General features: G+C 34.6%; 3 protein-coding genes across 4 annotated transcripts; all 3 read right to left on the bottom strand.

The window, feature by feature from the left end:
- Positions 1 to 2,425: 2,425 nt before the first annotated feature.
- LOC107889359 (uncharacterized) lies at positions 2,426 to 6,185 on the bottom strand. Its single transcript, XM_041081652.1, has 2 exons — positions 5,749 to 6,185; positions 2,426 to 4,947 (listed from the first exon to the last, which is right to left on the bottom strand). The coding sequence occupies exon 2, from the start codon at positions 4,858 to 4,860 to the stop codon at positions 2,647 to 2,649; it is 2,214 nt and encodes a 737-aa protein (XP_040937586.1). The 5' UTR covers positions 4,861 to 4,947; positions 5,749 to 6,185; the 3' UTR covers positions 2,426 to 2,646.
- Positions 6,186 to 8,555: 2,370 nt separating this feature from the next.
- Positions 8,556 to 14,459, bottom strand: LOC107889372 (flowering locus K homology domain). Of its 2 annotated transcripts, none has more exons than XM_041081650.1 (7): positions 14,256 to 14,459; positions 13,027 to 13,609; positions 11,084 to 11,336; positions 10,522 to 10,670; positions 10,163 to 10,432; positions 9,493 to 9,687; positions 8,556 to 9,026 (listed from the first exon to the last, which is right to left on the bottom strand). In XM_041081650.1, the coding sequence occupies exons 2-7, from the start codon at positions 13,597 to 13,599 to the stop codon at positions 8,865 to 8,867; spliced, it is 1,602 nt and encodes a 533-aa protein (XP_040937584.1). In that variant the 5' UTR covers positions 13,600 to 13,609; positions 14,256 to 14,459; the 3' UTR covers positions 8,556 to 8,864. The 2 variants fall into 2 exon arrangements, with proteins under 2 accessions (XP_040937584.1, XP_040937585.1); XM_041081651.1 differs by having other exon boundaries at positions 10,522 to 10,667.
- Positions 14,460 to 16,156: 1,697 nt separating this feature from the next.
- On the bottom strand, positions 16,157 to 17,752 carry LOC107904654 (uncharacterized protein At2g34160). Its single transcript, XM_016831103.2, has 5 exons — positions 17,457 to 17,752; positions 17,042 to 17,090; positions 16,764 to 16,826; positions 16,615 to 16,679; positions 16,157 to 16,521 (listed from the first exon to the last, which is right to left on the bottom strand). Exons 1-5 carry the CDS (start codon positions 17,577 to 17,579, stop codon positions 16,429 to 16,431), a joined length of 393 nt encoding a protein of 130 aa, XP_016686592.1. The 5' UTR covers positions 17,580 to 17,752; the 3' UTR covers positions 16,157 to 16,428.
- Positions 17,753 to 21,821: the final 4,069 nt, after the last annotated feature.

Below are 21,821 nucleotides of genomic sequence, written 5' to 3'. Positions count from 1 at the left end.
TTTCTTAACGAAATTTTTATACGATGATACTAACATCCTGTAAACATTAAAATAATAATAAAATAAATATTTTGACATCGAATTTGTGATCCCGAAATCACTGTTCTGATTTCACTGAAAACGAGCTATTACACCAACAGTAGATATAACTTGTCATTATACCTAAACCAATCCATGTAATCCAAAGATGTCGCCAATTCCGATGTGATAATTGGTTCACACGTTGATAAGTAATCGTACCAACGCTGTCAAATCTCAATATACTTCTTGTGGAATGTTGGCCAATCTTCCTCAAGTCCCCCCCGTAAGTTGATATTCTGCAGATCGTCGAGCTTCTAGGGTGATGGCAGAATATGTTGCGTACAGCCAAACTGTTGCATCACTCAATCAAATTCGTGAATCTCGATCATTGCAAAAATGATCAATGGCACTTTGATGTGCCAGATGTTGCGATTGGCCAAAAATTCGACCAAGACACTTTTTTGAATCATCAGATCTGCATATGGCATCCATGCAAACTGTAGTACAAATTTTTAAATTTTAGCACGTGCCTAATATTTAATTTCAAATGTTGGAATAAAAATTCGATAACGTTGAAATTCAAAAACTAACCTCCTCTTCGGTTTGTTGATCTAAAGCTAGTCGGATATCCACAAGCTCGGTCGGTATACCACGTTGTCTCGCAAGCAGGTGCGAAGCCAGAAATTTTTTTTAGGGGGGGCCGGATGAAATTTTAATTTTTTATAGTTTATATTTTTATAATTTGTAAATGATTAAATTGAATTTTTATAATTTTAGGGGAGGGCCAAAGTGCAATTTTACCTTTACTAATTTAAAATTTTTTAAAAATTTCAAGGGCCTAAAATGAAATTTTCCATTTTAGGGGGGGCCGGGGCCCATGCCAGCCCCCCTTAGCTACGCCCCTGCTCGCAAGGTTGTTTCACTTATTCAAATAATATGTTATTTCAAAATTACAACAATGAAAAAATGAAATGATAATGATATTATTAAATGAATTTTATCATATTGCGAGTGAGAATTCATAAGGGGGTCCACGCGAGGGCGTAAAAAATGGTAGTCGATACCATGCCCACGATTGAAGAATGAGCATACAACCGCCGATTTTAACTTTGTCTGGTTTTGTCGCTCAACCCATTTCTCAGTACAATGTCGCCAACACGCTGATCCCCAACTAAGTCGTCTCGCTTCTTTTAAGTCGGCTAATAGTACTAGTCACCTTAAATGTACCAAAATTTTGAGATTTATCTAGCATGAGCAAACCCCCGATCAACGTCAAGATGAATACACGCGAGAATTTTCATTTTTCAACGCCACTCGCTAAAGCCTCAATAGTTTTTAAATTATCCTCTAACCATCTCATTTCGATCCGGCTACCCCTAAACTTGTTTGGCATCTTCCCTAATAGTTGCTCGCATGTTGTCTCCAATCGGCACTTGTCACTAGCCTAGTAACGACTTCTCATCGACCGGTAGACCAAGTTATAAACTAACACCTTTGAGTGTAATTGTACACTCACTACAGGAAAGATGGAATGCGTGTGTCTTTTATTTCTATCTTTCAACCAAAGCGTTGATAAGTGAGGTATTCAATTTAGTCCCCTGAGCATAGCCACATAAAGCAATTATGCATCTCGCAAGTGTTCGTAAATGACATCTGATACACTTCGCTTAAATTATTTATGTACGTCTCCAAAATTTGATTTTTGATTTGAGTATATAAACATAAAAAATTAATAATATTGACAACATAATAATTAAATATTTAAAATAAATAATTTAATAATATTTTCTTATCATTTGTAATTGAACGATGGAGATATACTTGTCATCCAAGTGAATAACCTGATTTATCATTTCATAATTTATAATGAATAAAACAAAATCGAAAAAAATCAATTTCAGAGAATAATTTAAAAAAATTAATTGAGAATTGAGGACTAAGTATTGAGTTTTGAGTTGAAAGGAATGAAATTTAAAAAGATTTATATATAGGAAAAATTATAATTTTTGGACTCCTTGTAGTCGATGGAAAAATTACCGTTCCTACAAGACATATTTTCACTGACGTGACAATAAAATGGGCAGTAAAAACGCATCTTATAGGACATATTTTTCTTTCACCTCAAAAACAGCGTAAATTGATAATAATAATAATAATGATAAAGTATAGTTTCTCAATTTTTTTTTTTATTTTCAGCATATATCTATAACTTAGCCTTGACTTACACCCAACCCTTCTAAACTGTAAAAATGGATGATCATCAAATTTAGATTTGATATATTTTAATGCAAACTGAATACAACGTGATGAGTTCAAGTCTCATTATCTACAAAGCTGCACCCAAAAACGACTATTTTTCGATCATTTTAACACATTAAATTGAAGGAATAATTAGCCTAAAAAATTAAAGAGACAAGTCAAGTGGATATGTTATTGAAGGGAACATTCATACAAGGCAACTGGATAGCTAAATGACAAGTAGAACAACGCATTTACTTGCAAATCTAATAACTGATAAAATACTAAAAAAAAAAAAAAAAGAGGAAGAAAGCAAGAACCATTTTGCACAGATGGGGACATACCCAAATTCTATAGCAGCAGTTTAACTTACTAGAAAATCTGAACTTAAATTGGTGCTGCGCATGTTGTTCTAAAATGGCCTGTCTGATTACAACGGCTACAATGCACAACCCGCTTCTCACGGCCACGATCTTCTGCTCTAACTCGCTTTTTTCGAGGCCGACCAGGTGGTTTAAGTGATTTGGGTGGGTGAATGACAACTTGAACGGCTTTGTTGGCATTCGGGTCCCCCTCAGACAACTCTTTCCATAGACTTTTATCTGGAATCGGATGAATGGTTTGAGAATATGCCTTCCGATATGTTGCCACGGTGAAACAGCTCTCAGTAAATCGATGAACATTCTGCCTGCAAGAAAGAAGTGCTGCCACAGCGTGCGCACATGGCAAACCATACAATTGCCAGCCACGACAAAGGCAACAGCGATTGCGAATGTCCACAATATTTGTCCCTTCACGAGATATAACTTCAAATTCAGCTTCATTAGCACGAAGGACCTGATATGTGCGTGCATACTCAAGTGCCTCCGCAACACGCCTTTCGGCAGAAGGGACAAGTATTGACGTCCATTGCATGCTAGTCTCTCGCCGTTCATTGAACCATGTCATAAGCTGTCTCCTAATGCATTCCATCATCTGAATTATTGGAAGCCCTGAAGCTTCTAAAATCCAAGAATTCAGTGATTCAACTATGTTTGCTGTTAGATGCCCAAATCTCGTGCCTTCGAAATAGGCTGTTGCCCACAAACGAGGTGGGATTCGCCGGATCCAATATGCAGCATCTTGTGATATCTCTTCAATCTCAAGAATCTTTGCCTCAAATTCAATTACAGTCAAGGCATGAGCGGCTTCCCATAAAAGGTTGACAAGCATGGTATTATTGAACTCTTTTCTAAAACTTTCACTCAAGTGACGCATGCAAAATCCATGAAAAGCTGTAGGGAAATTGGCTTCAACACCATCAACAACACCTTTCTGCCTATCAGACAAAATCGTAAGCCTTGGCATGTTTTCGGTATTGATTTCAAGCAGGTTATGAAGTTCAGAGAGAAACCACATCCAGTTTTCATCATTCTCCTCATCAACAACACCAAATGCCAGAGGAAACAAAGCACCATCACCATCAAAACCAGTAGCAAGAAGCAAAGTTCCAAGATACTTGCTTTTCAAATATGTCCTATCTAACCCAAGAAGTGGTCGACAAGCATTCAAAAAACCATAAATTGAGGCCTGAAATGATATGAATAGACGCTGGAAACAGTTATCAGTTGGGTTTCCATAAACAGACGCAATACTCCCCGGATTTGTCCGCTTGATCTGTTCACAATATTGAGGGAGTAGGCGATACCCTTCCTCAAAAGATCCACGCATAGCAGCCATGATACGCTCCTTGCCTCGCCAGGCTTGCTTGTAAGATAAGGTGATTCCATGAACCCGGTGAATCTCTTCCAATATCTCCTTCGGCTTGTAATTAGGGTTCTCCCTTAATCGCTGTTCCACAGTGTTTGCCACCCACTGCACAGAGGCTTGTTGATGGCCAAGATGAGCAATCCCTCCACATGTATGGGTCTCATGGATGGTTCTGATTGTGAATGTTGGGACCCCAGGGAGCTTTGCTGCATGTATACGCCACGGACATCCCTCACTTGCACATTTGGCAGTAAAACGAGTCTTATCAGATTTGATGGTCTGCATTTCAAAGTGAAGAGCAATAGCCGCATCTCTCAATGCCCTACGACAGCTTTTGACATCCGGGAACTCTTGCCCAACAGCCAATTCGTAAGTTGGATTTGAATTCCGAACCTGAAGGACAGGAGGAAGACTAACTACAATCTGGGAGTGCTGCAAATCTCGGGCAGGATCAATTCCCATCTCCTGGCTGTCGTCCACGGCCAATGCCAGACTATCATCAAGCTCTTGGTTTTCTGAAACGGTCAATTCATTATGCTCTGATAAAGCTAACTCATTGTCACCATGGTCTGGTTTTCGATCATTAGCTAACTCATTATCATGCCCATAACTGTGGCCAACATCCTCTTCTTGGTCATGCCTCTGTCCTAAATCCAACTCATGATCATGAGAATGCCCCAAACCTAAGTCATGATCCTGTCCCAAGCCTAAATGACGCTCATGGGTTTGTCCTAATTCCAAATCATGGTTCTGGGTAAGACCCAAATTATGATCATGGCCTAGCACCAGTGGCTGATTCTGCCTCAATGCTAGATTGTGGCTTTGTCCAAGTATCAAATCATGGTTAGCCATTGAATAAACCAATCTATAGGAACAATACAACCCGAATATGCAGACAGATGGTCAAAAGGTAGATTTTCCACCTATGTCAATGCATACCTGCCAAATGAAATACCGTCACTACAATATGAAAAGAAAGGTATACTGCGACACATAAAGGAACGCATCCAAAAAGCCTAAAAAACCAAGAGGTCGGTTTTGTTTTAGCAATGCTTTCGTTGGAACAAATCACAAAAACATAAGCACATTACATACAGGAATGATGCACTCTAAGCAGCTAACTTTTCACTTCTTGAAAGGTGTACAATAAAACCAGGTAGAGCATCCAAGACACCCAAGTTAGTTCCGACAACACAAGCTATGTCAACCAACATAGGAAATAAAAACATACACATAATGAACAGCAAGAAAAGCCAAATATCAAGGAAAAGAACAACAAAATACACATACTTAACACCAGCTCGACCTCTATATAAGATCTCAAAACAAAAGGAAACAATTAGACTTTATGTAAGCATTTCTTAACCAGACAGAAATTCAGGTTCCCACAAATCTAAACAAATAGCTAGCAGTTAACTTTCTCCTCTCAAGTTTAAGTGTAACCATGTAAAAGCTCCCATTTAAGCACTCTTAAAACTAAGCTAACTGAATAGGTACAAAATTTAACACAAAGTAAGATATAAACACTAAGAAATTCCTAAAACAGAAACCCACAAAAGGTAAGAAAAAGCATTAAGAAGCTTGCTTGAAAAATCTTCAAAATAAATAAATTTGTAACACTTCAACAAAGCTAAGTAAATCAAATCACCAAATTTGAAGAAAGAAAAATACCCATCAATTCAAAACATCCGGAAAAAAAAACCCAGAGAGTAAATCCTCAAAAAATGAAGATCGAAGTACCTGGATTGAGAAAGAACAAAGAACCGAACTTGAAACCCTAGCTCAAAACCCAAACGGCAAGAAAGCACGATAAACAAAGTTAGAAGAATCAGCGAAAAAAGGGTGTGGGTATTGGGCAAAAACGCAAGAAAAGAAGAGGTGAAGCCAGAAAACCCCCCAGAATCGAAGAAGAAACTAGGGCTTGGGAGGGGAATCAAAAGGGGGTGAAGCTGGGAAGGGAAGAAAAAGGTAGGAAATTTGAAAAGGAGGGAAATTGGCGGGTAAAATGGTTAGGGGGAGGGATTTGTTTGTTCCGGGAGAAAATCGGGAATTAACGAGAAAGGGGGTGAAGCGAAGGGCAAAGGGGAGATTGAGGAATTACAGGGGCAGAAGAGGGAGAGTGGTGAAGGGTATTTGAGAGAGACAATGTTTCCATTTTGCCCACCCCGAGGGTATTTATGTCAGACTACGTTCTACCTCGCTTTTTTCCTTTTTGTTTTTAGGGTTTCTGCAATTACTATTTGGCCCCCCCTTTTTTCCATTTTAATGAAATCCCCCTATGACAATAATCAAATAATAATTAATCAAATTTTTAGATTATAAATAGGCCTACTTGGAATGTTTTGATAAAAATTATTGGACTAATTTGGATAATAAATTAAGTTTATTCGGGAAAAAGAGTGAAACTTTTATTCTAAATGAAGCTTACTTGACTTGATTTCCTTTTTTTTTTTTAATTTTACTTAACATTTTGACATCTACATGTTTAAAGCTTTAGTTTTTAAATAATTAAATTATATAAATTCATTAAATATTAATTAAAAATGATTTTTCAAAAACTTTTCTCTAGAATATGAAGTTAAAGGTGTTTAACTCAAGTTGAATCATATCCTATTTGAGCAAGTTGTATGGAAGTGATACAATTTATAAGTTTAACGGAACTTAATCTAACTTATAAACATCTCTAAACATAAACTTATTAATTAATAAGTTGTTCATTTTAAAATTTGAAAACTCAAATGCTATTTGAGATATCTTTTGTTAAGAAAAACTAAAATATAACATTGATATATTTCAAAAAAATCTAATTTTAATCCTGGAATGATTTGAAAAATAATAACATAAATACATTCATCAATATAAAAAAGTTATATAAATTTATTTAAACATATAAAAAATAAGACCAACAAATCACAGATTTGTATGCAAAATATTATATAATCAAGAATATAATAAACCTACCACCACATTTATAAAATGTACATAAAACATATTATTAACTTAAAATATTATACAATTTTTTTTTTACTTTAAGCAGCCAAAAATTATCATCAATACAAATACAATATAAAAAATAAAAAATCCATTAAAAATAAACATAAAAAAACTAATTTTTAAATATTATAGTTTACATGTCAGTCATTTAATTTTAAAAAAATTATTAAATTATTATTAAATTATTTAAAAAAAATTATTTAAAATCTTTAATGGATAGCTGATGTGATCATTATATTATTGTTTATCACATATAATATAATCAAAGACGTAGCTAAGTGGTTGACAGGGACCCGGCCCCTTAAAATAAAAAATTTTCCATTTAGGTTCTTCTAAAATTTATAAAAATTTATTTTAGTAAAGGTATACACTTTGGTCCCCTTAAAAATAATAAAAATTTGATTCAATCTTTTAAAAATTATAAAGATATAAATATAAAAATGGTGAAATTATATTTTTTTTGACTTCGCTTCTGAATATAATATAAGTCAAACATACAATTTAGTCACCTAATGATTAGTGTGTTTCAGCTTTCATCATTGAACTACAAAAAATTTCAATATTATCATTAACATTATCATTTGTTTCTGTTTTGATCGCAGAAATATTGAGATGACCTTTTTTTTTACTTGGTATAATAAATCATCAACACTTATACATTCTATCAAGTTAGCCTCAATTCTCAATAAATTTAAACTTTTACGTTTACAAAATTTATTAATTTAGTTCTCAAAAGTATTAAACAAAAATGGATGCTGATAAACCTAACTATAGCATAAGCTCGACAGCTTTGGGTTACTTGGTTCCTGTTAAAAACATTTTCTTTACTATTCCTCTAAAGGTGAAGACTAATGCAACAAATTCCACAATTCCACCATGGAGAACTTAACATGCTTCTCTCGCAAGTACAATACACTGATTCGTAAGTAAAAACCATAACATCCTCTGTATAAATTACACCCAAGAGGATAGTTATTTCAACTTACAACAAATATAGCCAAATTCTCAAATATATATAAAGAAAACATATAGTAGCACTAAAATTAAGAAGCTAGAGATGCAGCGGCAGTGTAGGTGGTGGGTCCAAAAAACCTAGTTGAGAGTGTTGGCAGAAAAATTAGAGCAAGATTTCTTCTTGTAATTACAGAGTTGAGAAGTCAACAGATAGAAGAGGTGGCAGCCGTGTTTTCTGTACGATGAAGTTGGAAATGCTTTCGATTTTTAGGAACTACTTTGAGAAAACCTAAAGCAGATTTGTTTAGGATTTTTTTCCCAATTTAGAGAAGAGAGAAGAGGAATAAATGCGGGATGGGGGCGGGGGTTAGATGCATGATGGAGATGTGTTGGGGGCAAAAACTGATTGAATTATTTAAAATTAGATAGAATGTATGTATGTGTGTTGGGAATTCAATATATTACTATACTAAGGCTAATGAAGGTGGTCTGAATAATAAGGATAGTAATAAAATTAAAAAATTTTATAGTTTAGTGATCAAGACTACTTTCCCATGTGGGCTCAGTGGAGTCTGGAATTTAGGTAAAAATCAAACTTATTGGAAGAAATCAAGTATTGCTAGTTTTGAAAAACACAGCACAATTTGCGGTAAAAATTACACTAGTTTCTAAAAAGAAATAAAATCTCTCTTTAATATTTTTTAAAATCTAAATCTGTTTCATAAAATTCAAATTAAATATGCTTCAATACAATTGAAACTTGGCAAAATCTAACATGTATTTTTCAGTTTGCTCTAACACCACATTAACCACCGGTACAACACTACATCACTTCGAAACCAATTTTGCTAGTTCTACCACCTCCATTTTTCCATCAACCTCCAACATGTAATGTCTAAACCCTTTGCTTAGTACCCATAGTTTGAACCATAGCCATAGCCACCCGCATGTCCTGGATTAGGTGGAGGTGATGCGTATAGAGAACCATGAGCTGCATACGGATTATAAGCCTGGTCTGCAGCCCCACCAACTTGTGCCTGTGCTGGTGCGGCAGCTTCAGCCATAAAATTCTGCAACACAAGTAATATCCAGTATATTAGACCAAAAGCTCCAAACAATTCAGTGAGCGGTACCCATAGTCTTCAACTCAATAAATTGTCCCCAGTAGGTTATTCTGACAAGATTCTATATGTGAGCATGGCATGCAGGGAGAGATAGCTAACAAAGGCCAAACGAGACCTGCATGACTAGTACTTGCTGTCTAGATCTATTACAAAATTATTACCTTTTGCAAGCTATTTGAAAATGAGATATCAAAATCATTATAACAAGCACGTAGCCACAACCTCTTATCTTATTCAGCCCTCTACAATGATGCATCAGAATGAATAATCATATCCTACTAAAAGTGGACAAACCCATATTGCAAAGGATATCAAAAGAATAAGCAATGAAAAACACATGGAAATTGCTTTCGGAGTAGCAAATAGCAAAAGAAAGATCAAGAAGGTTCAGAAGCCAGGGAAAAAAACATGCCTGTATCAGTTGCTGAGCAGTTTGAACTTGTGAAGCAGTACCACTTATTTCAACAGTCATTTCCCCAGGAACACCCCTAGTTTCTTGAATGGTGACAGTTGCCCCACTAACACGTCGAATATAGCTAATGCTTGCACCAGCTGTCCCAATAACAGCATCAGCATAAGATAGCGGAATTTGCATTTGCTGAGTGACCTGCAAACACAAAAATTTTATTAACATGTTGCAATCTGATTGTTCGATCTGAGACCAATCAACTTAACACTTCACAAGACTGGCAAGACCTTGCTGTGCCTACACCGAGTAAAACAACCTTTGAAGTAACATCCAAAAACTGACCAACATCCAGAAACAAAACCAGAAAAAAGTAGACCAATGCATGAGGTTGCATACATGGATCTCTACAAAACACACGAGTATAAAAGGTTTGCTAAAGCCTTCCCACACACCCCCTTTCAGGCCAAGGCATGATAACTTACTTTACATTGATCTCTAATATTAAAATTCAGCAAGCCATCCCCATTACTTGAAAAACTCAAACCCAGAACAAGGAATGGCATTAACAGTCAAAGAGAAAAAAGCTCCTGAGCATCTTCTTCTAAAGTGAAATGGAAAAATTAGGGGAGGAAAATGGAGAGAAAGTGGACACCAGGTAAGTAAGTTGTTGTACCTGTGTGATCATTGATGGTGCATTGGGATTTGATGATCCATGAGCACCAGTTGGGGCTTCTCTTCCATAGGCAGAAATACCCTGATGTGGCTGCTTATCCATAGGAGGCATATCAGCAGGTGGGTAGTAATTCTCGAGTTGCCGTGGAGGCGGCATGTACTGAGGATTGTGTCCAAAACCACCTCCACCAGCATTAGGAGGGACACCTTGAGGTGGGGCCCAGGTTTGACGAGGTGGCATATGGTCCATCTGAGGATTAGACTTTTGCATCTGATAGAAACATGTAACAGATTTTCATTAGTCTATACACTAACAGAGGCATGATCAATCAGTACGTCAACAAAAAGTAGAAGCCTCACATGCATTTCAAATAAGGGAATTATACTGCGGTCCACTAAAAACTTCCTGAGGTGAGATGCAATTAGCTCCAAAGCTTTATGCACATCAGCTGCTTCTCCTACAACTTCAACAATCCTATCATCTTGAAGAGCAAAGACTGGAAGGTCTTCTGCAGCATTTTATTTTATTTAACAAAGAGAAAGAGAAAAGAAATGTTAACAAATTATTATAAACAAAACCAGTCAAAAGCAGTCTAAAGAAATTAAGAATGAAATCCCTTAACAAAATGATAGCATGAGATATCAAACAAAGGATGCCAAATCTTTATAATAATAATTAAAAAAACTTCAAATTATTAGCACTGGAACTAAAAACCATATTCTTGAATTTGGGTAAAAATCAAGATAGTCAAACACATGCAGAGGAGCAATATTAAGCACCACTTAGATAAACAATTGAAAATAGTTTATGAAGATTAGCCATTAAGCTTTTACTATTTCAACAACACCAACAAACAATCTGAAAGAAATGGCAATTTTTTACACTAAAAGGAAAGGTACAAAAGAAGCGATGAAAAAATACCTGATCCAAGAACTCTAACAATACAATTAGACGATTCTTGAATGGTTTTGACAGTTGTTCCTTGTTTTCCAATCAAACTTCCAGCTTGTGGGGCAGGGACTAGCAGCCTTGTTGAAACCTTGGTTCCCACAGCCGATGGTGCATGAGATGAATCACCCTCCAAGCCATCAATAAGGCGTTTATGGACCCTTAAAAGTCCATCCATAGCAGGCGGAAGAGAAGAATCAGGCTCCTCCTTCCCAGATACCATTACCTATTCACAAGACAAAGCAGCAGCACAAAGGCTAAGTTGATTCATTGTCCACATGGCCAGATAAAATTAGGAAGGAAAGGTAAGAAACTCAAACAAAACCCAATTTTACCACACACCACCAGTAAATGAGGGAAAACGTGTAAAACCATGAAGCATAATGCTTTGAAGAAGTGAAAATTGCCATACTGGATTAGATTAGGTGTAATCTATAGTATACGGTTAAACTCCTTTTTGTTTAAAGGAAAGCTGACATTTTATGTTCAACAATGATATTGAACTTTTTCTAGAACAGTTTTATTTATCTTCACACTCTTGACCTTAGTTGAATTACCGTTTTATCTGTGCAAATTATTATTCTTGTCAAGAGGATAGACTTATTAACCAAGTTGTTTTTATCTGTTAAGTTTTTGAAAGTTATTTGGATCATAGATTTTGAGCCCAGTTAGGGAATATATCACACATGCATATACCATATGTATTATTAAGACAGGCTTCACATGAATTTGGGTAAATTTAGGCCACAATAATTTTAGGTATTTATGTATTATGCTACAAATAGGAGTTTAATTTTAGCTTGATGTCAAGGGATCTTTGAGCTATTTCCACAGGATCCTTTAAGATTCATTTAACAATTGACACCAGTCATCTAGGTTCTGAAGTTACCAGGGAAAAAGCAGAGCTTCTTGGTACAGTTGTTCATACAAGATGTGTCTGTTAGTTCAGATCAAACTTTCAGCACTTTGAAATGCTCAATGATGATCCCTGCAATCTGAGAATTTGGTTCCTCATAAGAGGAGTCTTATTGATGATTGACTCCTTTCCTTAAAATTTGCGGATGGAACCTGCACAGACTCATTTTTGTTATTGCAATAAAGGGAACTGTATTTGTATTTTACGGGCTGCTTCTTATGGCCTTTTTCTTACAATCTTCTTTAGTTACTCAAATATTTAAAACGATAACATGCCTTGGGCATGAATTGACTGCTGAAGTTAGGCAACTTTAAGAAATGATGAACAATTATTGTGTAACAAAGAATTATTTTTATTCAAATTACCCCCATGTGAAGCACTTCAAACTTTACATCCATTAATTCATCACTTCCATCCTTCTATAATCTTCAATGTTTTATTCTATAACTTCTTTATAGAATTGTTTAGAAAGGAATATTTTAAAGCTTAACCTTTACTTGTTGATGAATCTTTTTACATTTCCCTTTATTTGTTATGTTTTCAATTTTTCATGTTTTGAACCAATATAACATTTAAGTAAGTAGTCCCTAAAACTGTGAGAGATCTAGCTAAAATCAAAGAGCAATCTTTGTTATTTTCTATAGTCAAAATCACTTCCACAGCACTATATACCAACATGGCTTCATCATAAGCACAAATAAATAAATGCATATGGAATGTCGATCTAATATAAATGGAACAGAATAAATTCTAACAACCATAAAGATATTTCCAGCAGTGAGTGTCAGCTTAACTTTGCAGTTAAGGAAAGCCACTCTGTGTAGCAGAATCGTTCTTCAAGAATAGAGGATAACGAAGATACTCATATGACTTATATCACAAGAGTTCAAGTAGACACAGAAAGTGAGCCTCAACAAGAACTGGTTCTGCCCTACTAGTCTATTATCATAATCAAAAGTGTAAATATAATATAAGCTGAGAAGAGAAGGTACAAACTTACAGCTCTCTCTTGTGTCCCTGGAGGACCATCAAGTATCTTGATTCGAGCTCTTGTCTCCTCAACTATTTTTTTTATGAACTCCCCTTTACGTCCAATTATACTACCAACCTTCTGTGCAGGAACTAACATCCGGAAAACACTCTCTCCAGGCCATCCAGGCCACTTCTTTTCACCACCTCCAACCACTGCCTCGTTTTCATGATCTTGTTTTGGTTGATGTTGTGATTCCTGCTGCAATTTATGCTCCTCCAAGTTCTCTTCTGGTTCTTCCTCCAAGTTTAAGTTCTGCTCTGAGTCCACACTGTGCTCTAAGTTAGCATTGTGCTCCAAGTTAGCAATGTGCTCTAAGTTCGCAATCTGCTGTAAGTTCGCAATATGCTCCAAGTTTGCATTGTGCTCCAAGTTTGCCATGTGCTCCAAGTTTGCAATGTGCTCCAAGTTCGCATTTTGTTCCAAGTTTGCACTGTGCTCCAAGTTCAAATCATGCCCCAGGTTAAGATTCTGCTCTAAGTCCCCATGTTCTTGCACTTGTTCTACTTCATTCTCACCATAGCTTTGACCAACTTCAGCCATAAGTGTTGTGCTGCGGTGAATAAAAAAGGAAAGACAACATTAACATATGAAAAACATTACAATGCAAAACAATCATGTCAATCTAACTGTTTGTCAAATAAAGGTCAAAAATAGCACACTGATAATAGCAAATATTAATAATTTGTGCCAAACTCCCATCCCCTAAACATACAAGTGATAAGCCAACAATATCAAATCTACAGAAGAAGCAAACAAAAAAAAGATCTTTACTAAGCAGCCGCAACTAATTAAAATCCAAAAAAGGAAGAAAAAGAAACAAATAATTACATACATGCCTAACTCTATTAATATTATGGCTTTTGACATTTGTTTGGGTTAGTTCGTAAATGTACCTTTCTTCTTTTTTCTTTTATCTATAAATTTCATCTCAAATATTTTTGCTCGTATCACAATTATAAAAAAAAATCCACCAATAAAACCTCTAAATACTCAAATCACTGGAGAACAAGAAAAACTATTAAAAAACCCTAACATAACCCAGAGGGAAATTCGGCTCCAAAAAGGATTGCATATATTTGCAAAACAAAGGGAAGCCATTATTATTAAGCCTTAAAGCCTCAAATAAGAGAGAGAAAAAAATGAACTACAAGATAAAACCCTACAAATATAGAAATTGATTGAATTAGAGGACTTACATGAGATGAAGAGAGAAGATAATAATAGGAATAGGAAGATGGGTTTTGACTTCAGGTACGAAAATCGCGAAAACTATAAGAAGACTGAGAGAGTAAAGCAAATCCCGTTAGGTTTTTTGGAGGGTTCGTTTACGAGAGTGAAACGAAGCGATAAATATGTGAAATTATCTCGATTTGGGGAATTTCGGGCGGGGTTTATTTATGTTGGGGGCCTTGGAGAAAGCTGATTTTGCCTTTTTGTCCTAGGAAAACATTCAAATGACAAAAACAACCCTGCAAGTTTGTGGGCTTTTTTTTTTTTGCAAATCCGGGTTTTTTTTTTCCTTCATGCCAATGAAAGGCTGCAATTTTGATGTCAATGACCAATTTCCAATAATATATGACATCAAAAGCTGTTGCTTGGTAGGAAACACGGAAAATGGCAATAACACAAACGAACTTAGAAAGTGATTATTTACCTTAATCATCAGATTAACAAGTTTTTCATTGTTATATCAGTTACCAATTTCCAAAAAGATATGGTACCAACTTTCATAATGGCAGCATCATTTTCATATGAAAATGGGGGATCTATGCATTGAAGCATCATATGAGATCCACCAATATATGCTCTCAAAAGCCATCAGTATATATAGCTGCAAATAATCTATGCAAGAGCTTGACAATATCTAAAGTAATCACTCCATGAAAACACGATTCAGGTAAATTGTGGACACCACTCTCCATGAAAAAAAGCATTCCATTAAAGACTGTCTAAAAGAGAAAGACTGCACTATGTAGATACCATTCAATGCAAACTTTTACATTCTTTTTTAGAATAACTTTAGATTTAACTACTGAAACGAAATGCGATGTATGACCGGTTCAATACAACTGAAATAAGCAGAGTGCAGAAAGGGTAGAAACAATAAATAGCATGATTATTATTATGCAGCCATACCGAACGAACTCATCGAAATCCATTGATTAGAGTAAGCTGACAGAAGGGAAATGCAGGCTGCCAATGCTGAAGACTATATCCAATCAGTTCCAGAAACCAAGCCAAGAAATGCTTTTAAAAACCTTAGGCTAGCTAATTTGTGCATTAGGAAACACAGAAAATGACAGATAAGTTTTACTGCAGAAACTTATTAGGCATCTTCGTGTCATGTATGATTTCCATATTATTTTCATACCATGTTATCATAGATACCGGCTTCGACTTGCCAAATCTGTTGTTAACACCATATAAGAAAATCGCGGGCAAAACCTGCCATATCAAGTCGAACGGTCCGTTTCAAGTAAGGATTTAGTAGTGTACATGCATTCGAATAAACTCAGTATGGTTTAATTGACAGGCTGATCAAGTATCACTCACTACAAAGAACATATCAAACATTGATCAATGTTTGAGTTCCTTGTATTTACACATGCAAGAATGGTTTATATAAAGAACTCCAGCTTATTTCAGTCATGTTGAGCTTGTTAATCCATTTTAAACAACAACAGAAAACAAGAGTAATCACATTACTTTGTTAGAACCGTGTTGACCAAGAGCCTCTTTGGGCTTCAGCATTCCGTTTTTCGAACGTGACAATAAATCATTGAGACATAAAAGTAATGAGAAAAGCTTTCAAAGCTTGCAACCATTTGAAACCTCTGTGTTGACACCTTATTACTGATGTAGAACACAATCATATTACATATTTTGCGGCTGATATAGTTATATTTTATCAAACCGATAAAAGGTGAGAATTAGGCTTCAACTACGTGACCCAAACTTGAGAGGAGAGTGTTGGATACGGATATGCTCAAAACCATGCCTGAATTTGTGTCTGAAACATGTAGGGATTCAGTAAATCAAGCAGACCTAATTGATTATTCAATCATCCATTTTTGCATTGTAACATTGAAAATACAAGTTCAAAAAGAAACAATGTAATATCATAGATGATCCCTCCACACTTGGAGAATAGAGAGAAGAATACAATTGGAATTGCCCCATTGTTTATATCATTCTATAAAATGCTGTGTCTCTACTCTATTGAGCAATTATCTAATCCACAAGTTTCAATCAATACCTGCCTATACTCCTGTTAGTAAGCACTATCAAGGACCAAGGTAGACACATAACAAAGAATTCGAACATCCAACTACAACAATGAACATCAAATATTTTGCTTCACTAACTTTGTCATTCCTTGTCTTTAGGATCAGTCTCCGTTGCCACATTGGAAGCATTCATCAGCAAGTCGAACTTTTCAGACTTCCCCAACACGATTTCAATCTAAAAAAGCAAGCAAGAAGAGATCAGAAGGAAGGTATATTCAGTTACCAAATCCAGAAGCAAACTATATAGACTGTAAGAATATAAACACACCTTGGCTTTTAGAACAACACGCCCTTCGTTCTCGTCTTTCATGCCTACTGTGGATGTCAAAACTTCTGCTTTGTTCCATAAACAATCAATATCAAATTAACCATGCTTGATGAGAAACTTTTTTAGGATTAAGAGAGAGAGATTCTTACTCTTCTCAATAGCAAGTCCATTATTCTTCAAGATCTCAGCAATAGTGACAACAGTAGTGATTGCTGCATTACAAGTTTGAGAAAAAAAAAAGCAAGCATTATGATAATGAATCGATTTCAAAGCCGATAAATACAACTAGGTGGTGAACTACATGGGCATTGAAGCATCAAAACAGATCAAAAGTATAAAAGAAAGAAGCGTAAGTGTAGGATATCAGTAATTTGCAATTGTAAAGTTATACAAAGATTTGAGATAATATGGATTCAGAGAAATTTACCCATGCCCAAGGCAGAAAGCTCAACCTCATTATGCTGCTGGATATATCTCTACATCAAAAGAAAACTAAAATGAAACATGATTTTGTAATGTGAATCATCCATATAGACTAACAATTTCTTGGAATTGGTAATAATAAAACTCTTATCTTTGAAGTTACATCAGATCAACCGCAGATTACAACGAAATTAAAGATCAATTAGCAAAAAGGGAACATTCATCAAGATAAGACAAATCATCGTAATTAGCCACTAATTCTTAATTTTTAATATAAAAAGAAAGATCATATGTATGGCAAAAGCAACACACTGTGAACACATTAGACAATCAAGCGACAAATTAAAGAAGACCCAAAACCAAAAAAAAACATCATTTTTCAAGAAATATATCACATTAAAACAAAAAAAAACCCATACTTTAGCAAGATTAACATAGAAAAAGAGAGGCTTTTTGGTGTTAGAGACTTGAATTCTGTTCTTCTTCTGTGCCTCAACACCTCCTCCTCCTCCACCTGTAGCAGCCACTGCCTCCACACCCATTTTTTTTTTCCTCTGATTAATGCTCCTCAAAATTCTTTGCTCTCTTGGGATCCTTGGTTTGTTTTTTTTTATCTTTTTTTTTTTTCCTCTGGTTTTCTTGATTTCTTTTTATGTTGTTTTTGTGTAGCGGGAAAGTTGGGGGCGGAAAATACCGTTACGGGAGGGTGGTTATATATGGGAACAAATAGAACCAATGAGAATTGAACGCGTGGTGGGGTTTTATTGGTTTGTGGACGCAGTAAGAGAGGAATACGGGTTTTCTTTAATTACCGAATTAATTTAATTTAATGGATAAAAAGATTGCTTAGAAACGGATGAAAGGAGAGTTATACCCTCGTACTGTATGGGCTTCCCGCTTCTTTTTGGCCCATTTCCATGTTTCAGGAAATGGGCTCTCATAACCAAAACTGAGTGCCAAACCCCGATTTTTAAAAGAATTCCACCCATAGTAAAATATATGATTTTCCAATTAAATTTAAATGAGAATAAATGAAATTGGCTTCTTCTTTTATTATTTTTCCTTTAAATTGAAAAAAATATTGGATTTTTTATCCCCACAAAAAGATTAGGAAAGCGTGCACAAAATTGTCGGTGATTTATGAAATAGACCTTACTTTTTTATATATATATACATACATGGGTTTGAAATCAAAAGAATTGGGACAAAACCAATTTTTTTTGCGATTAGTCATTTTCTCATGAAAAAAGAAAAAAGAAAAAGGTTTTCCAATAATAGTAGAAAAAAAAGAAGCATGTAGAAAACATGTTTGGGACAAACAAATGCTGTCTTAATACACACGTAGTAAAAATATTTGTCGGCACCAACTGGCTCGCCAATTTTATAATTTGGTCATCAACCCGTAACCAAACACTGCTAAAGCAAATACAAATTTCAAAGCTTTTGTTTTTATTTTTGAGATTCCTTTGTATTTGGATCCCATAAAGTTTCTATCTTTTAAACCCTTTTTTAACTTCAGACTACTTCATTTTTAATCATGATTCTGATTGATATTAAGTTAAATAAAGGCACCTTCCCCGTATTTGGTATAAATTTAATTAAGAGGGTGGTCCAACATTAGCCTTTATTTTCAAACTTTAATTTGTTTGACTTGGACTAACCAAAAAATGATAGTTTGGATTCCAGCTTACTAGACATAAGGTTTTTTTTTTTTTAATTTTTTAATAATTAATTATTATCGTATTAAAACTCTCGACTAAAACCTACTTTCTCAATAGACTACAAAATGTGAAGAATTAATCAATAGATTGACTCCGATTATTGGTTAACACATTAGAAGAAAGAAAAAATAATAATAAATAATATTTTTATTATATTATTTTGTTCCTTAATTTTATCGTATATAATATTAAGCTTTAAAAAAGGGGTAATATCTGATATAATAGTGAATAAAGGATAGCAAGTAAATACTTTTTGAGGACCGACCTTAGCTTCGTATGATGAGAATTAAATACGATTGTCCAAAATTAAAGTCAATGGTACCATCTTTCCGCCACGCCCTTTCGCTTTATTACAGAAATTGAATAATTAAAGTCTAATTTGGTGCCTAAAATGATATAAGCATGCTATATTTTCGTATACGATTTGGCTTCTTAATAAACTATTACTTATAATTACTTCATGCACTTGTGTGAAAAATAGAAAAAAATTAAAATTTATTAAATAAATATTATTTTTTAAGTTAATGTTTTTGTGAATATAAAAATGTAAATGATTTTAATAAAAAAACTGCATGGTTAATGTAAGGCCTAATTTTATGCCCAGGCCCGAATATTAAAACAATAAACAACAGTCCAATTACAAAATAACAAACCCAAAATTCAACCCACTACCTAGCCCAATAGCAGAAACCCTAGCCCAAATAAAAAAAAACAAATGTTTGCAGCAGAAAACCCTAGGCGCAGCATGCCTAGGGCGCGCCGCTCAGCCTCGTCTGCCCCCCACGCATGCACGCCTCTGATCGGTCGCCACTCGCACGCCTCAGCCTTGGCCACCACGACGCCCACGCGTCTGACACTCCCACCTGCTCCACCGTGCCCACCACCTGCAGCAAGAACAAACACAACAGCAAGGAAAGCATGCGAATGATGGGGAAAATAATAAACAAAAGGAACAAAACAAATGTATTGGCTTTAAAAGCCGAAATCTGTCATGGGAACAAAGGGATTTTTTCCTTTCATTTTTCAATTGTAATACTACTTAAGAATACAAGAGTAAAAGCAGATTCAAGCAAGAAAGACCAAAAACAGAAAAGGCAGTCAGATCTAAGGTTTTTTTTTTATTGTTCAAAAACTCATCTATTATATTTTTACATAGCATAAGTTTATAAAAAAGGAGTTAGCAAAAAAAATAAAAAATTTTACCACGCGGTGGCCGGCGCCGGCGCCGGCGAGCCTCCGGTGGCCGTCCGGTGACCCCCCCTTGGCCGGAAATCTCTCCGTGCCCTCCCTCTCCCTCTTTCTTTCTTTTTTTTTTCCCTCACCTGGTCTCAAATGAATTTTTTCAAAAAAACTTAGCTTTTATAGGGGACCAAAACGCACCGTTTTGGTCCCCCCCTGTTTAATGATAAAACGACGTCGTTTCGGACGTGGGGCGGGTCGACCCGACCCGCACCAGGGCAGGATCCGCGTGTTTTTGAGCGGAAGGGCTATTTGCGCAATTGGCCCTTCCGCATTTTTATATTTCGCAACCAAGTTATTCGTTGTTTATAAATTGACCCCGAAATCCATTACACTTGCGATTTAGTCCCCCTTCCAACGGTGTCGTTTCAAGTGTTTGGATAAATTACTTATTTGATCCCCCATAGTTTAACGCGCGTTCTGATAAGTCCATTCTCCTTTAATTTCTTTCAAAATTCGCCCCAGAGATTTGGTTTTAATCCAATCTCATCCCTTTTTCATCTATTTTTTTTACCTTAAATTTCATAATATTTTTGCTGTTTAATTCAATTTTAAATATTAATTGTTATATATATAATATTATTATCATTGTTGTTTCATTATTATTGTATTATATTTAACTATATATATTTTGTTTCGTTTCTACTATTATATACATATATTATATATTCTTTAATATTAATATTTGTTCACATATTTCATTACATATATGTATATAGGTATTTTTGCGTATATGGTATTATTTTCATGTATTCATTTATTTATATCATTTTTTAAATAATTATATTAAGCATACACTTGTAAATATCGTGCTATTCGTATATTTCCCATTATCTCATACAAATATCTTTGCATTATTCGTCATACATTTCTTTCATTTTTATGTATATGTTTTTAGATATCACAACATTTATATATTTTCGCATTATGTTACGTATACATTTTTTATCTTTACTATTGTGATTATTAGTATATGTTTTTGTATTTATGAATATATATTTAATACATATAAGTATATATTTATTATTAATAGATGTTTTCAACATTATTATTATGTATATTATGTGAATATTTTAACATTATATTATATATGTATTTATAGATATTACGCATATATATATACCCCTTTCTTAATATTATATTTTTTACATATATATGTAGATATACGTACTTATACCTACTTAAATATATTTTTTCACATTTCATAATTCTTATATACTTACATATATTTACTTATATATTTTATACTCTTAAAAATGCTTTTTGTATATTTCACATATTTTATAATTCACATACATATATTTTATATTATCACGATTTGTAAATATATAAATACACATTTACATTTTTTATAATATTTACCGATTTCATATATATGTACATACTTATCTATGTTTTCATATTCTGTAATTTATATATATTTCTTATTTTATGGTTTTAAATTATACATGCATATATATACATTTTACATAATTGTATTTATTGTCATCATTGTTATTTGGTGTTTGTTTATTTATCCATGTACACTTGTGCTTTTTCTAAAATGTTAGTTCTATTTATTTATTTGTATGCTTTGTTTATGTAATCGCCTCGTCATTTCATTTTGCCTATTGTATTGTTGTTACTCACTTTACTTTGCTTACCTTGTCGTATTCGTTATTGTTTCGTCAAGCATTAACACCAAACATCAAAAGGAAAATTTTTCTAAATAAGGCAATATTTCGCGTTTGGAAAATCGAGGAAACGTGCCCTAACGTGCTGGGTTTCGATTTCTCGTTCGACTAAATAGCCAAATATCCTCTTAAAGCTTCAAAATATGGTTTC

This window comes from Gossypium hirsutum, chromosome A11 (assembly GCF_007990345.1).
Source record: "Gossypium hirsutum isolate 1008001.06 chromosome A11, Gossypium_hirsutum_v2.1, whole genome shotgun sequence".
NCBI classification, from domain to species: Eukaryota; Viridiplantae; Streptophyta; class Magnoliopsida; order Malvales; family Malvaceae; genus Gossypium; species Gossypium hirsutum.
This window is presented reverse-complemented; position numbering and strand designations above follow the sequence as displayed.

What these genes read in the sequence shown, in the direction of transcription:
- LOC107889359 (XM_041081652.1), bottom strand. Translation starts at nt 4,860, where the DNA reads ATGGCTAACCATGATTTGATACTTGGACAAAGCCACAATCTAGCATTG.
- LOC107889372 (XM_041081650.1), bottom strand. Translation starts at nt 13,599, where the DNA reads ATGGCTGAAGTTGGTCAAAGCTATGGTGAGAATGAAGTAGAACAAGTG. An exon ending in CAGGGACACAAGAGAGAGCT is followed by an intron (nt 11,337 to 13,026) that starts GTAAGTTTGTAC and finishes TCTTGTGAATAG; the next exon opens with GTAATGGTATCTGGGAAGGA. An exon ending in TGTTAGAGTTCTTGGATCAG is followed by an intron (nt 10,671 to 11,083) that starts GTATTTTTTCAT and finishes AAAATGCTGCAG; the next exon opens with AAGACCTTCCAGTCTTTGCT.
- LOC107904654 (XM_016831103.2), bottom strand. Translation starts at nt 17,579, where the DNA reads ATGGGTGTGGAGGCAGTGGCTGCTACAGGTGGAGGAGGAGGAGGTGTT. An exon ending in GCTTTCTGCCTTGGGCATGG is followed by an intron (nt 16,827 to 17,041) that starts GTAAATTTCTCT and finishes CTTGTAATGCAG; the next exon opens with CAATCACTACTGTTGTCACT. An exon ending in TGGACTTGCTATTGAGAAGA is followed by an intron (nt 16,680 to 16,763) that starts GTAAGAATCTCT and finishes GGAACAAAGCAG; the next exon opens with AAGTTTTGACATCCACAGTA.